The sequence below is a fragment of the Panthera onca genome, chromosome X, assembly GCF_046562875.1.
Source record: "Panthera onca isolate mPanOnc1 chromosome X, mPanOnc1 haplotype 2, whole genome shotgun sequence".
Classification (NCBI taxonomy): Eukaryota; Metazoa; Chordata; class Mammalia; order Carnivora; family Felidae; genus Panthera; species Panthera onca.
In genome coordinates this window covers 81,333,697-81,349,986 of record NC_138357.1, presented here as the reverse complement: position 1 = coordinate 81,349,986, position 16,290 = coordinate 81,333,697, and the positions used below count along the sequence as shown (strand labels likewise).

At 38.7% G+C, this 16,290-nt stretch overlaps 1 protein-coding gene across 5 annotated transcripts in view; it reads left to right on the top strand.

The window, feature by feature from the left end:
• The first annotated feature begins 8,676 nt into the window (after nt 1-8,676).
• Nucleotides 8,677-16,290, top strand: part of RRAGB (Ras related GTP binding B) — a 52,091-nt gene continuing 44,477 nt past the window's right edge. The window contains exons 1-3 of one of the 5 annotated variants that reach the window (XM_081793483.1): nt 8,677-8,768; nt 10,253-10,286; nt 12,817-12,916. In XM_081793483.1, the coding sequence (XP_081649609.1) occupies nt 8,707-8,768; nt 10,253-10,286; nt 12,817-12,916 (196 nt within the window). In that variant the 5' untranslated portion in view covers nt 8,677-8,706. Of the gene's footprint in view, nt 9,406-10,252; nt 10,287-12,816; nt 12,917-16,290 lie in introns of all 5 variants that reach the window. The other 4 variants (XM_081793485.1, XM_081793482.1, XM_081793484.1 and 1 more) reach the window with 4 other exon arrangements.

Below are 16,290 nucleotides of genomic sequence, written 5' to 3'. Positions count from 1 at the left end.
TGGAGAATGTCACATGTGGACTTGAAAAGAATGTGTATTCTGCTGCTTTAGGATGAAATGGTCTTAATATATGTTAAGTCCATCTGGTCCAGTGTGTCATTAAAAGCCATTGTTTCCTTGATGATTTCCGCTTAGATGATGTGTCCATTGATGTACATGAGGTGTTAAAGTCCCTTAATTGTATTATTAATAAGGAGTTCCTTTATGTTTTCTATTTTTTTAATATTTTGGTTCTTATAAATGGGGCCATAAATATTTACAACTATTAGATCTTCTTATTAGATGGACCCTTTTATTTATTATATAGTTCCCTTCTTTATCTCTCTCTCTCTTTTTTTTTTACAGTCTTTGGTTGAAAATCTAGTTTGTATGATAAAAGTATGGCTACTCCATACGTTTCTTTTGACATCCATTAGCATGATAAATAGTTTTCTATTCCCCCTCTTTCAATCTGCAGGTGTCTTTAAGTCTAAAATGAGTCTTTTGTAGGCATCATATTGATGGGTCTTGATTTTTTTAATCCATTCTAACACCCTATGTCTTTTGATTGTAGCATTTATTTCATTTACATTTGAGTTATTATTGATAGATATGAATTTAGTGCCGTTGTATTACTTGGCAAGTCATTTCTGGAGATTTTCTCTGTTCCTTTGTAGTCTTTGTCACTTTTGGTTTTTCTCTCTTGCTCTACTTTCTTCCAGGCTAGTTTAGAGGTCACTCTTAGTTTTCATTTGGGAAACTCTATGTCTCCTGTTCTGAATTATACCCTTGGTGGTTACAGTATTCTTGGCTGCAGATTTTTCCCATTCACCATACTTAATATATCATGCCACTCCCTTTGCTCTTCTAAGTTTCTGTGGAGAGATTTGCTGCTAACCTTATCTGTTTTTCCTTGTAAATTAGGGACTTCCTTTTCTCTTGCCACTTTTGGGATTTTTTCTTTGTCTCTATATTTTGCAAATTTAATCACAATATGTCTTGGTCTTGGCCTGCTTTTGTTGATTTTGATGAGAGTTCTTTGTGCTTCCTGAATTTGGATGTCTGTTTCCTTCCCCAAATTAAGGAAGTTTTCAGGTATAATTTCGTCAAGTAAACTTTCTGCCCCTTTTGCTGTCTTCTCCTTATAGAATCCCTACAATATGAATGCGTTATGTTTTATGAAGTCCCTGAATTCCTTTTGTCTACTTTCATGATCCAATATTTTTATTTTCCTCTTTTCAACTTCTTTATTTTCCATAGTTTTATCTTCTATATCGCTTATTCATTTCTGTGCTTCTTCCATCCTTGTGGTCATTACCATCAGTAAGTTTCACATTTAGGTTACAGTATTTTTATTTCAGCCTTACTAGGTTTTAGGTCTTTTATCTCTGCAGTAAGGGACTCCCTTGTGTCGTCTATGACTTTCTCAATCCCAGCTAGTATCCTTATGATTTTTGCTTTAAATTCTGGATCAGGCATATTAGTTACATCTGTTTTAATTAGATCCCTTGCCATGATCTTTTCTTGTTCTTTCTTTTGGAATGAATACCTCCATCTTGGTGTTTTTTCTTCATCTCTGTCATCTTGTGTGTGTTAAGAAAGCCTTTTATGTTTTCTGTCCTGAGAGTCATGGCTTTATGAAGAAGAAGTCATATACTGTCCAGGGCCTGGCACTTCATGAAGTGTCTCTGGTGTATGCTGTGTGCACTCTGCTCTGCTCCTGTGTTATGACTGCTCTTTCCCTCAAGCCAGTCGTCTGCTGAGTTTCTCCTTGCCTTCAGTGCAGAGTGTTTGGTCCTTGACCAGAGTGTTGTGAGTTTTAAGTAGGTTTGCTCTATTCTGCTTGTTAAATGAGACTATGCTATTTCCACTAGAATTAAAATTTTGCAGAACTCTATTTTCAGCAGTTATTGTGAGTGTGGGATATTTGTACTATTCTGTGGGACTGTCCCACTGCTCTGGTTCTTAGGCACACTTGCCTGAGAAAGCAGCCCCTGAAGAATGCAGGTGGGCAGGACTTGGTGTAAGTGGTTTAGGCCTCCAGTGTTAGTAAGCTGTGCTGCTTACTGAGGGTAGTTTATGCTTAAGGGCAGAGGAAATAAAGGGCATCAGCCCCCTCCTGGTCCCTGGAGAGGGGTGTTCGTACCCCTGGAAGTCCTCCCTGAAGAGCATACGATCTCCACCTCATGTATCCCAGGTGTCCCTCAGATTCCCTCCTTCACCGTGTCTATATCCAGGCCATCTGCCCACTCAGCCGCACAGTACACCTGTGTTCTATCCTATGCAGGCTTGCTGAGTTTTTAAACTCCAAATCATTGGGACCTGGCATGGCATGAACATGTGCTGGTCCTCTGGGGGAGCATCTCACAGCACTGGGACTGATGCAGGCTTGACCCAGAATGACAGCTGCACCAAATTACAGGGGTGTGGAGTTTGCAGAAAAATGTAGCCTAGCAAAAGACCAGTGTCCAGGTTAACTGCCCTCAGCAGGTGTCTCTGTGCCTATGCTAGGTGGTGGGGTGGGTAATGGTGCCTGCAGGTTCTTTTGTCTCCTGAGAGACAAATGCCACCTCTCCCAGATTTGCTCCAAGAAGGGGGAACTGTCTCTCCCAGTGTGTCCTATGGAGTCCTCAGATCACAATGTCTGCTACTGGGCTTCTGTGCTCCTTCTCCACAGGAGCACTGCAGTGCCCTCAGGGCTCCACATCAGCCACAAGCACACCTCTAAAACTCCAGTCTTTGAGTCCCACTGGTTGTAAAACTTCATGAAAATCAGCCCCTCTCATTTTCTAGTCAATGGCTTTGGGGAAGTGCTTGCCTCATGTGATCCCCTATGTGGATCTCTCTCTCTCTCTCTCTCTCTCTCTCTCTCTCTCTCTCTCTCTTCTCTCTTCTCCCTCCTCTATCCTCTCTCTCCATGACCAGTGCTCCCTCTTCTCTACAGCACTCATGATCTGTTTCTCCCCAAAATCATGTCTCCACTCCTCCTACCTTCCACAAGGAAGGACTGAAATTCTAGGGCCCCTGGGATGCCCTAGAGCTTTTAACTCTCAGACTCGTCCACATTGAACCTCCAACAAATTGTCTATTGCAATTTAGGTTTTTCTACCCTAATTGTGGTTCCTACAGATATTTCTGTTGGTGGGGTGTTCTGTTCTGAAGTTTTCATTTTCTGTGTCTGCCTGTTTGTCTCTCCAGTTTTAGGGTTAGCAGTTTTTCCTGTGGCTTCAATTCTCTGATGAATCTAAGATTTGTTGTTTTTTCAGCTTGTTCAGCCTTTTACTTGTTAGTATGGATTGGCAACGCCTAATCTCCTTACATGTTGGACATGAAACCAGAAGTCCCTCTATTAGAATTTCATCCTTTTTCCCCCCTCTTCTTGTGTAGTTTGTTCTGTCAGTCTTCAGATCAACTTCTTGGGTATTCTGAATGTTTTGGTATTCATGTAGCTGTTTTTTCAAGCCAATTATGATAAGAAAAATAAATTTTCACTTATTCCTTCTCAGATGTTCTTCCTTTCTTTATCTAGATCTGGATTCCTGACCTGTATAATTTTCCTTCTCTCTGAAGACCTTTACTTACAAGCAAATCTATTGGCCACAGATTCCTTCAATTTTTGTTTGTTCAAAAGTCTTTATTTATTCTAGATTTTTTTAATGAATAATTTTGTAGAGCACAGATTTCTAGGTTGGTGTTTTTTTTTCTTACAGCACTTTAAATATTTAAGTCCACTCTTTTCTTGTTTCCATGGTTTTTCAGAACATATGAGATGTAATACTTACCTATGCTCCACTATGGAAATAATGTGGGCTCTTTCTGGCTTCTTTCAAGATTTTTTTTTCATGTTCTCTTTATGTTGATTTTCTGTAATTTGAAAATGATATGCTTGGTTGTAGTTTTTTCTTTTCTTGGTATTTATCTTGCTTGGTGTTTTCTGAGTTTCCTGAGTCTATGATGATGTCTGACATTAAGTTGGAGGAAATTCTCAGTCATTATTGCTTAAAATATTGTTTCTGCTCCTTCTTCTTTTTTCTCTTTATGATATTCCCATTATGTATATGTTACATTTTTGTTGTTATCCCATAGTCCGTTATATATATATATATATATATATATATATGTGTGTGTGTGTGTGTGTGTGTGTGTATTTCTCTGTGTTTTTTTTTCAGTCTTTTTAATATTTGCTTTTAAGTCTTAGAAGTTTCTTTATACATCCTCAAGGTCAGAGATTCTTCTATCAGCTGTGTCTAGTCTACTTATGAGTCCAACCAAAGCATTCTTCATTTCTGTTACAGTGTTCTTTATTTCACACATTTATTTTTTATTCATTGTTGGAATTTCAATCTCTCTGCTTACATCACTTATTGGTTATTGCATATTATCTGCTTTTTCCATTAAAGCTTTTAGCATATTAATCATAGTTATTTTAAATTAACAGTTTGGGTAGTTCTAACATTTCTGCCATATCTGTCTCTGACAATGATCCTTGTTCTGTCTCTTCAAACTGTGTTTTTTGCCTCTTCGTATCACTTGTAATTTTTTGTTGAAAGGCGCACATAACATAGATGATGTAGAGGTGGAAGGAATTTGGGCAAATAGACTTTTAGTATTACGGTGGTATGAGTGTGTGTGTGTGCAGGTGTGTGTGTGTGTGTGTGTGTGTGTGTGTGTGTGTTTGTGTAGGGGCTATAATCTATAGTCTCTCAGTAATGTATGTCTTTGGTGATCCTGTGTCTCTAGACTGTGAACTTAACCAGTGCTTCTCAGGTTTATCTTTTTCTGGGTGGGACAGGATGTCTAAAGTGGGCTGGAGTTGGGCATTTCTCTTTCCTTAGGTAGGTATGCACTGATAAAACCCCAGCAAGTTAGGCTCTGGTAAAGTAGTTTCTCCTGAGGGCCAGCCTTGTTAATAAGAACAGAAAGTTCTAGTTGATTTTAAAATGTTTACTTTTCACCTCTCACTTCCAGTATTAGGAAGGTAATATTCTCTGACACTCACTGAAAACCTAGTAGAGTTCCTGGAGGTAAAATTCACAAAAGTGTGGAGGCCTCTCTCTGAATGGGATGCCCTGGAATTTTGAAAAAAAAAATTTAATGTTTATTTATTTTGGGGATAGAGGGGGAGGGGCAGAGAGAGGGAGACAGAGAATCCAAAGCAGGCTCCAGGCTCTGAGCTGTCAGCACAGAGCCCAATGTGGGGCTTGAATTCACAAACCATGAAATCATGACCTGAGCCAAAGTCAGATGCTTAACCAACTGAGCCACCCAGGCACCCCTGGGATGCCCTAGAGCTTTTAACTCTCAGACTTGTCCACATTGAACCTCCAACAAATTGTCTATTACAATTTAGGTTTTTCTACCCTAATAGTGGTTCCTACAGATATTTCTGTTGGTGGGGTGTTCTGTTCTGAAGTTTTCATTTTCTGTGTCTGCCTGTTTGTCTCTCCAGTTTTAGGGTTAGCAGTTTTTCCTGTGGCTTCAATTCTCTGATGAATCTAAGATTTGTTGTTTTTTCAGCTTGTTCAGCCTTTTACTTGTTAGTATGGATTGGCAACTCCTAATCTCCTTACATGTTGGACATGAAACCAGAAGTCCCTCTATTAGAATTTCATTCATAAAATCCTTAAGTCTAGTTAACTGGAAGATTATTTCCTGATATTTCAAGCAAAGAGATGAGAATGGAGAATAAAGAACTGCAAGAAAGATGTAGGGATAAGCTCATGGGTCTCTTGAAAATAGCAGTGAGCTATGGGAACAGGGGAAGAAGCAGAGGTGGAGAAAAAGAAGATCAGGGAAGTTATGAGGGACAGTTTAGGAACTGGATGACCAATTTGGAAACCCATGGATGTGGTTGAGGATAAAAGTGACTAGAATGGGTTTAGAGAATATAAGGAAAGATATCTTATTGGATCTTAGGTGTCTATATTACTTTTTCTTGCTGAGATGGATGGTTGAAAAAATATGGGGTGGGATGTGGATAGACAGAATGCTGATTTGTTTTATGTGCATATGAATATAGTGAAGCTGAGGTGTCAGAAAGAAGCATCTCACATGCAGTAAGGACCCGAAATAGAGAAATGTTTGTATATCTAGTGTCTAATGTAGCTCCTGGAACTGAATGACTGCTCAATAAATATTTCCTGAATGGATGCATAAATAACTCTGCACAGTTTAATCAACACTTTTTGAAAAGTCCCTATAATAAAAATTAATTTGACAAAAAGGTTTATCTTTTATTTCTGTAAGATTTGTCAATGAAAATATAAAAATAAACATCCCAGGATGCCTGGGTAGAAATCAGAATCTCAAATTCTAGACCATATAGGAATGCATTGCATCAGCAATCCTATTCATTTACTTTGCAATTAATTCAATTCAGTTTAGTTCCTCAATCTTTTTTCAAATCCCTCTCTTCCACTCCCATCCTCCTACTCCTTTTCTCCTCTTTCTTCATCTCTTTTCTCCTCTTTCTCTTCCCTCTTCTCATCTCCTCACTTCTCCCCCTTTTCTTCATCCTTTCCTCTCCCTTTCTTCATCTGTTCCTCATGGACCTTGAGGGAAGTAGTCATGGTGGGTACATACATGTGATGTTTCTGAGAGGGGGAAGGAAAGGGAAACAGGCAACAGGGATACAGTGAATTTCTGTAATAGAAGAGTGTAAGGGAACAATTTGGCTGGTGATACCTGGTGGTAGTGGAGGGTTGGAGGATATGTTTGAAAGCTTCCTTTACACAACATGCACATATTACTTACATTAAATGGTTTTTTGGGGTGAGATGACTGATGAAGATTATTCCAACCACTCCCAACAACGTTGGAGCTGCCACTGTAGGAGAATAATTTAGCAGTCTATTGCAATTATCCAGGCCAGATATTATAGCAGCTGGAACAAAAATAGCAGCAGAAAAGGGAGGAGAAGACAAATTGTAGAAAATGAGCTAATGAGAACTGCAGAACTCTCAGCGCATAACTCTGCCTAAACCCCTGCACGAAGAGACTTTCTACGCCCCTAGGATGACTCCCAGCTCTCTGTTGATTCCAAACCTCCATTAAAGTGCCTGAGAAAGCTCAACACATCAAAGATAACTTACTGTTTGTTCTATACAGCCTGATGATAGGTCCCTTACCTATTTTTCTCAGATTATTGTAAAGGGCTTACAATTGTGAATATGTATCTCTTACAACTCAGAAGTGTCTTTTTCAAGGACTTGAAAGCCATCCCATTGAAATACAATAATCAGGAAGGATAGGGCTTTTGTTTTCAAGTCTCTGTGGGAAGATAGATTCCTGACTTTGATAACTGCCTGCTAACAAACAGCTTAATTGCATTTATACTGACCAACCTTTATAGATTTTCATTTTTCTGACTCAAATGAAGCCCAGTTCTTCCCCCTCCCTCATTGTCCTTTTAAAAGGCCCAGTTACCTCTGCACATATTGGAATGGAGCTCAGCTTTTCCTTCTACTGTCAGTAGTTACTGAATAAAATCTGTTTTCACTGCTTTAACTCAGACTCTGTTTATCTTTGACACTAAGCATGGCTTAGTTTCACTGTCTGGTATGGCCAGCAACGAATCTAATGAATCTATGGAGGGTTTTGGGACTCAGTCTTTCACCACACACACACAAAATTGAACAAATACTTGTTTGGGGGAAGCTGGTAAGAAGGAGGAAAATAGGGAGTGATAGGGCTAAGGAAGCTGTGATCAGAATGAAATAAGTATTTCATGAGGCATGGCAGCTGTGGTGAGAAGGGATCATATAGAACAGCAATTGGGGAAATCTGGAAGCAGATAGCACCCTGGTTCTATCCAGTTTCCTTTCCCTTCCTCCCTCCCTTCTGTCATTCTTTCTTTCCTTTCCTTTCTTATTAAGTAACATATACACGTGATATACCCATCTATATCTATATCTCTAGATATAGATAGATAGTACAAAAGGGCTTAAGATGAAAAGCAATAGTCCCCTCACTTCCTTTACCCTGCTCCTCTCCAGAAGCAACCCCTTTGAACTTTTTTGGCCATTTTATCTGGAGGTCTCTATGTCTAAATATATTATGTAAATACCTATCAATGTCCCTTCATCATCAATTTTAGACTTTATTGACTTCTTACTATGGTCAGTGAGAATTTATTTCCCTTCCACTTTTAAACAAGTTTGGAGATGAGTATGCTTTCTAGACTTCCCAATGAATACCTGGTCCCAGCAATAACTTTCATTGTGTGCATAGTATGTGAAAGACTTAGTTGTAATCACTTTGGATGTAATAAGTCATTTCATTACAAGCTCGGTTACAGGGACTAATAATAAAAAGAAGACAAAGACTTAAAAAGCAGGAAGACAAAAACGATGCTCGGCCTTCCTCACAGAAAAATGTTAAGGGTGAAATAGCAATTAAAACAGCAACAACAAAACAACATCAACAACAACAACACACACACACACGCTCTCACACACACACACACACACACACACACACACACACACACACACACACAAAGAAGCTAGCGTTGAAGAACTGAAATTGAAAACGTCTCCTTTAATTCTGCGTGGCAGGCCAGTTGGGCCAGGCCAGCCCACAAGTAAACAGCTTACAGGATGTTAGCTTCCCACCCGACTCAAGGCGGAGCGATAGCAGCTATGGCGACTGGCGGCGCTCTGTCTTTCTCCGCGCAGTATCTATGGTAGTCTTCCCAGTCCACCCGCCCCTTGGGTAGCAGCGCGTCACATGACGGGCTTTGGGCTTACAGGAGGTGCCCACGTGATCCTGGCCTGCTGTCGGTGCCTGCGGTGAGGTACCTGGGCTCCTGAAGGGCGGGCGTTTAGGTCATAACTGCCGCTGCCGGCGGACGCTCTCGGGCGACCAGGGTCGGTAACGACAAGCCGGCGGGGACAGTCACTACTTAGTGCCTACCGCACGGGTCTGCTCTTTCTGCCACCTCCGCCGTCTCCACCTCTTTTCGGGTGAAGTCACATTTGCGTTTCGAGACTTTGGGTCCTGAGGCCCAAACTCGACACGAGTCCCCACCACTCCTCTTTTTCACTCATCCTCCGTCTCTTCCTTTGCACCACCACATTATTTAGCCTTTGAACTGGCCAGCTAGGCTGTTCCTTGAGGCCAAGTTCAAGGCGGTTTAAAGTAACCGTGGGGAAAGCAGCCCCCCAGTGGACAAAGGCGGAGGCAAGAATAGAGCAGGCCTAGCGGCCACAGGCAATTAAAGTAGGCGACTGAGGGTGTGAACAGGAAAAAAGGAAAAAAAAAAAAAAAAAAAAAAAAAAGAAAAAAGAAAAAGAGTACTGCGGTTTAGAAAGGACTGGAAAGGACTTGTTGCACGATGGAAGAATCTGACTCTGAGAGAAAGATGGAGAAAGAGAATCTGGGGCCAAGAATGGATCCTCCCATAGGGGAACCTGAAGGATCGCTAGGGTGGGTGAAGTTTATTATGTCAAACCTAGAATGGGGGTTCTAACTGAAGAAAATATCATGAATTAGAACATCCCACCTATGATAAATTGCTTCGATTTACCAGTAAGGTTGATTGGTGTCATGCTTTTGGTGACAGGATAAACTGGAAAGAGGATCGATTGGTCGTTAACTGGGCAGAAACAACCCTTGGGATGGGCCTAATATTAGTCCTGAGGTTGAGGGAACTGTTCTAATTGAGAAGATAGTTTTGAGTTTCTTTGAATTATCAGTAAAGGAGATTTAACATCATCATGTTGAGGATAAGACGACTAGGGAGAAGGTTGGTATTTCCGGGGCAGAGATCAGTGGCTTGAGAGTACTTTCAGTGCATTTTTGTTCCTGAACTTGAGATTTCTATTGTATATACTTTGTGCATGTAATGAGTAAAATATGACTTGGAAGGACAGCTGACTAAACATACTTCCAGGTTTTAAAAATAGGCTAACTTAAAAATAATAGAGGACATTCAAATAGGACAGTATTGTTTCACTAAAGCACTTATATATGTTGCTTTGATAATTTTTTTTAAGATAATAAAAAATTAAATCTTGAATTTTATGGCTCATTTATATCACTAAATAAACCTTAGGAGCCGTCTCCTGAGCACTGTAATTAGGGGTTAGGGAACTTGAATCCAGTTTTATAATTTAGGAGAACAAGGACCTCTTTAACGGAGTTCCTGCACACAGCTGTACTCAGCTGTTGTGCTAAACATGTTCTTTTGCAACTCCACATTTATTTGTATTTTTTAAATTCCAATTTCTAAGGCAATGGATCCTGGAAACTGTCTTTTGGTTTATATCTGCAGGTGGGTGCTACCAAATACAGCCATGAAGAAAAAGGTAAGACATGTTAATTACATCAAATACATAAAAGTGAAGGTAAGAAGATATGATTCAGGAAATAAATTTGTGGTGTATATATATCATCTTTCCTGGACCATTTCAGGAATCTTCTACATTTTCTCTTTGACTCTTATCCCCTTCTCTGCTATCAGATTTAATTTTTCTAATATTTAAATCTAACTGGGTCATTCACATACTTCCCAAAGCCCATAGAATGAAATTCAAGTGACTTCATAGTATAGAATGCCCTTTAAAAATTTTCCTGACTAAACCAATCTGCCACACCTGTGCACCTTGCCATAGCTATACAGAATCTGTTTTTCTACAAATTACGAATTTGCATTTTGTGCAAGCCATACACAAACACTACACAGGCGTCTTCCTGCACATTTTTGTGGAACCCAACGAACCCAACTTAAATGTTACCTCTATAATGTCTTATATGAGTTTTCCAAGTGGAATTGAACATTCCTTCCCTTGTGCTCTTATGGTACTGTGCCCCACCTGGGGGTTAGACAGAATCAATAAGGGCACAGTTCTGGAGCAAATTTCTGAAATTTGGGCTTTCAGTTTCTTCATTTGTAAAATGGTGATAATAATATGATCTATCTCATAGGGCTGTTATGAAGTTTAAATGAGTAAATGCATGTGTAGGCCTTAAGTTAGCACCTAACACCGTTAGCCTTGGTTACTCTTTCCTAAGCAGTTGAAGATTTCTTAAATTAAAAAACACAAGAAAAACACCATATTTACCCGTAACTTCATCCAATAATTCAGTTATATAATTCAGTTTGCTAAAGGAATGTTCTTAATGAGCCTGTCCAAAGTTGCTATTGGGGTAGCTTACTCTTGATTTTGGCTCAGTTTATGATCTCATGGTTCATGAGATGGAGCACTACATCTGTCTCTGCACTGATGGAATGTAGCCTGCTTGGAATTCTCTCTCTCTCTCTGCCCTCCCCCACTAGCACTCTCTCTTTCTTTCAAAATAAATAAATACACTTAAAAAAACTAAAGTTGCTGTCAATAAGGTTGGCTAAAAATACCAGAAATTTCTGTGTGATTAAGAATAAAACAAAGTAATTTTTCCAACAGCCTTAGACTGGCTTGTCAGTAACATTTTGTTAGATAAAGTTATGTAGCTAAATAGCTAGATTAGATTAAATTGAGTCTGAGTGCAATACACTTTTGTCAATACTCCCTACATTTGTAATTAGAAAATTTTGTAAATTATTTAGGGATTGAAGATATAACCATACCCCCTTCATTTGAAAAGCAAGGTAATTGGAACTATAGTCCATAAAGTTTAAAGTTTGAAAAGACTGAAAAGTTACCTTACCAAATTCCCTCCAGTGCAAGAATCTACAGTATCTTTGATAGGTGTTTTTCTGTCTTTGTTAGGTGCTGACTTTGATATGATGGCTATTCACCTTCATAAGTTCACCTTTTCCATTGGAAAGTTGTCATCATTAAAAACTTGCTAGGTTTATGTCTTTGTTTTGATAGCTTGGTCATTCTTTTGATGAACATATTTTAAGCGTCTGTTATATGTTACGCACTGGAGATACAAAGGCTATTCTCCCTGCTATTCAAGAACTCAGAGTCTTGTGAAAGACCAAAAAAATCCCAGATAACCGCAGTGCATTATGGTCTTTGCAATGCTCTACAAGTGCCATGGGAGGAAAGAGGTGAGATGCACCCAAGCCACCTTAGGACATTGAGATCAGAGAAGCTTCTTGAGGAGTTTATTACTGAACCAAGTCTTGAGAGATGAATGGAGCTTAGCTGAAGGAAGAAAAAGGAATGGAAAGTTATTGGCAGAGAATACAGCATGAAACAGAGACATAGATCTGGGCTGCCTGGAGTTCTGGGAGCAATCAAAGTGGATATAAGCAGTTCAGTTCAGTTCAGTATGGCTGGACTCTAAAAGTTCCAAGCCAGGAAGGTCAGGAGGTAATTACAGAGAAGTAGATAAGCCAGATCAAGGAAGGTCTTATATGTTGTTTAAGGACTTGATCTTGTAGGCCATGGGACACTTAAAAAGAAAAAATATACAGACTAATTAAAGAATAAAATCATAGAGTAAGTAGAAGGCATGAGATCAAGGGCAGAGGTGGAAAGGTTGACCTTAATCAGGAGGAGGAACTTTCAGTTACAATGAAATCCCCTGCCAGGTAGTTCAGTGCGTGAAGCATTAGATTATGAGTCAGGGTTTGATTTCCTCAAGTTGTTATTTCTCTAACATAGTTCTGAATATATGATAGTGTATAATGGTAGCATAATAAATTCATGCGATTATATTGCCAAGAGGATGTGTGATCCATGACTGGTAAGTGCCTGGTCCCTGGAATTTTAGGTATCTCTGTATTCACCATTGGTCAGGGAACTAGTTAGTTACAAGTATTTGCAGCAGGTTGTTGGTACTGTCACTTCAGTAAAACATCAAGTACAGGAGAGACATGGGTCCCTTTATACTTGATTTGCTCTAGATTTCTAACTTCATTGTTTTTTCTCACTTTGTCCTTAGGTGCTGTTGATGGGTAAAAGTGGGTCTGGTAAGACCAGTATGAGGTCTATTATCTTTGCAAATTATATTGCCAGAGACACACGTCGCCTTGGTGCAACAAGTAAGATGTTTTATCTTATTGTGAAATCAGGTGATCTTAACTATTAATAGTCTGCCTAAGGCACTTGATTGCAGTAAGTTAGGGATGCAGAGGTTGAGAGATTTGTTTTGGAGCATGTTTCTCCTTTGTTTTTCATTCCTTCTCAGAGGGGTGTGGCCTAATTCTGGTTACTACTACTTGCTCTCTTGGGAAGGTCCCTTCTAGGTTGCTTACCAAGTAGGATACCCTTGTCCAACTTGTTTTTTATCCTGCTGTTTCTTAAATAAACATAGGGACCCTTTTGTTTGATTATTTTTTCCTTTTTTGTAGGGGGTTGTTTTTATTATATAAAAGGAAATAACATGATAGCTATTAATAAGCATAACAATAAAATCTCTAAGACTTTTTTAAAGCTGTTAGTCATTAAAAGGTAAATTCTGGGTGGCGGGGGCTGTGGGCAGGAGGTTAGCTTGATGTGTATTCTCTGCTGCTTCTCTTCCTGGATATATATATAGATGTTCTCAATGGAGTTCCAGCTCTGACTTGAGAAATGTTTCATTGCCCTTTTTTGTTTGAATGTTAAATCTGGCTTTGTAATATAGGCTAACTGGGCTGCTGTGGCTGCCAGTTCAGTGGATCTATGCTTCTGGAAGACCTCTTCTGTCTCTAGGTTGTAATGCCAATTTATTTTGCAACATCCAGGCATTTCTGGATTCTGCCATGGTCCTTGGCCTCTAAGTGATGAAAGCATTGCCCTACCTGGCTTTCAAAGATTCCTGATCTGGGTTTCTAGCATCTTGAACACTTTTAGGGACAAGTCACCCACTACTTCATAAGGTATCTCATTCTTGTTTCAAGAACCACAAACATTTTAAAACAGCTTATGTTCCACACCCTAGGATACAAAGAAGGATACCTCATTTTTGTTTATAAAGTACTGGGAGTATCATATATATATGTGTGTATACACACACACACACACACACACACACACACACACACACACACATACTGTCAAAATTGGAGCAGCCTTAAATTTTTTTTTTAATGTTTATTTTTATTTTTGAGAGACAGAGAGACAGAGTAGGGGAGGGACAGAGAGAGAGGGAGACACAGAGTCTGTAGCAGGCTCCAGGCTCTGAGCTGTCAGCATGAGCCCAATGCGGGGCTCGAACTCACGAACCCTGAGATCATGACCTGAGCTGAAGTTGGTCGCTTAACCAACTGAGCCACCCAGGCACCCCTGGAGCAGCTTTAATAGTTAGAAAGCTATTTCTTAGTTAGAACCCTAAATCTATTTCCCTTTTGTTAGCTGGTCCTCTTTTTGTTCCTTTGTGTCTCTACAAATATTTGAGTATGATTAATGTCTCAATCTATCCTTGCTTCCCAAATCTTATCTACCTAAGTTAAATATCTCCAGTTCCTCCATATATTCCTCATTTGACATCATTTTGAAGCATTTTAAGGACTTGTTTGAATGTGTCTATGTTCTTCTTAAAGTGCTGAGACTTGAATATAGATGTGATCTGATCAGATCAGGGTAGGACTATTATATTTCTTATTCTGGGCATTGCACTGCTGTTAGCACAGTCTAGCCCCCTACTCTTATTTTTTGGAGTGGTTTTCATTATATTGAGTCATACTAAAAAAAAATCCTTTTCACATACATTGTTACTAAAACACATATCATCCTTTTGATTCTTGTGCAGCTAATATTTAAAATCTAAGAATAAATTCTTATATCTATTAAATTACTCAGTTTTGTTTGTTTTAGCCTTTATGTTCCTGTACCCACTGTTTGTTAACTGTGAAGTCCAGGATGAGTCATTATCTCTCAGGGCCTCAGTTTCCTTATCTGTAGAAAAAGGATCCAATACTGTTTTCATTTTATATGCTTATTATCTCATCTGTTCTGTTAGCTATTCTTCTTAGCTTGGTGCATTTTGTACATTTGATAAGCATCTCATCTAGTTTTCATCTAAGCCATTCCTCAAAAATTTTGGTCAGGACAAGGTCCTATGGCTTGTCATGCCTTGAGAGACTTCCTTTTAGAAAAGTACCTCTCCAGACTTCTTCATGTCTTGGTTTGCTAGATTTTAATTTGTTTCTATTCTCCCAAGTTAAATAACTGGACCTAATAATCATATGGTTTCAGTATATTAGAGGAAGCTGGTATTTATTATATGCTTTTTTATTTACTCTTTATATTAACTTCATTTTGATAGATGAACTAGAAGTTAAGCTTACTCAACTAGCAAGTGTTAGAACTTAAATGTCATTATATGCTCCTGCTCTGTCCATTGTTCTATAGCCACCATGCCTGGGGAATTTCATTCTTTGTGTATTTTAAATTATGTACATTTTACTGAAGTACCTTTTTCTAGTCAATTAATATTTTTGTGTTTAGCTAATCAGCAGAGGTTGATTTACTACCCTAAGTCTAGTGAATAGTCATGCAACCCAAATTTCAAAACTATTCAAGCTACTTGAAATAGTTTTGAAGTAATCTAGCAGCAGCATTAAAAGGTTACAAACAGAATGTTGCAAATTATATGAACCCCATATATTCAAGCAGTCCATTTATTCAACAAGTGCTTTTCTCGATCGTCCTGTGTGCCAGGCACTGTGAATGGGACAGGACACTTGTCCTTAAGAATATCTCAGGTGGGAGCTTTATTGATATACTTTGCTAGCAGTTACTATATTTCCTTAAAGGTAGTAAAATATGCTTTAAATAATTATGTTGGACTTAATGCTTGAATGTATCATTAGTTAATTTGTCATTGCTGAAGAAAAGTCTGGATTCTACTGCTAAACTTAAAGACTACTTGAAAATACATATAGTGCTTTGATTTTCACTTATTGGTTTTTTTATGCAGTTGCTGATTTTCTTTAAAAGTAGTAAAAGAGTACTTCTAAAATATTATATCACCTTTAATGTTTTTCTAGCTTGTCATTGCTGAAAAAATCCAGTTTTATTTTGTTAAACTTAGAGCCTACTGTGTTTTAAACTTTGAGGTAAAGATACAGAATGGTGATATAATTAATTTATTAGAGGGCTATTAAAATGTGTTTGTTGGAATAGTAAACTTGTCAATAAAAATATAATTTTGAAGTATTTTAGTCACAAACACTGTTGACAGCTCCAAGATTTCTTACCTTCTCAAAATTCTGTTCCCTTGGCTTTTATTTAATGCTTTATTACCCTGGTTTTCTTCCTTTATCTTTAACTATCCCTACTCCTTTAAAAAATATTTTCTTCTTTCTGCCCCATAAGTGTATGTGATTTCCCAAAGCTCTCTTCTGGTTCTTTTCAGTTGCTCTTATGACAGCAGGACAGGAAGAATAGAAGAGGGAGGCAGAACGTAGGGGTTAGATCATAAAGTCTTATAACC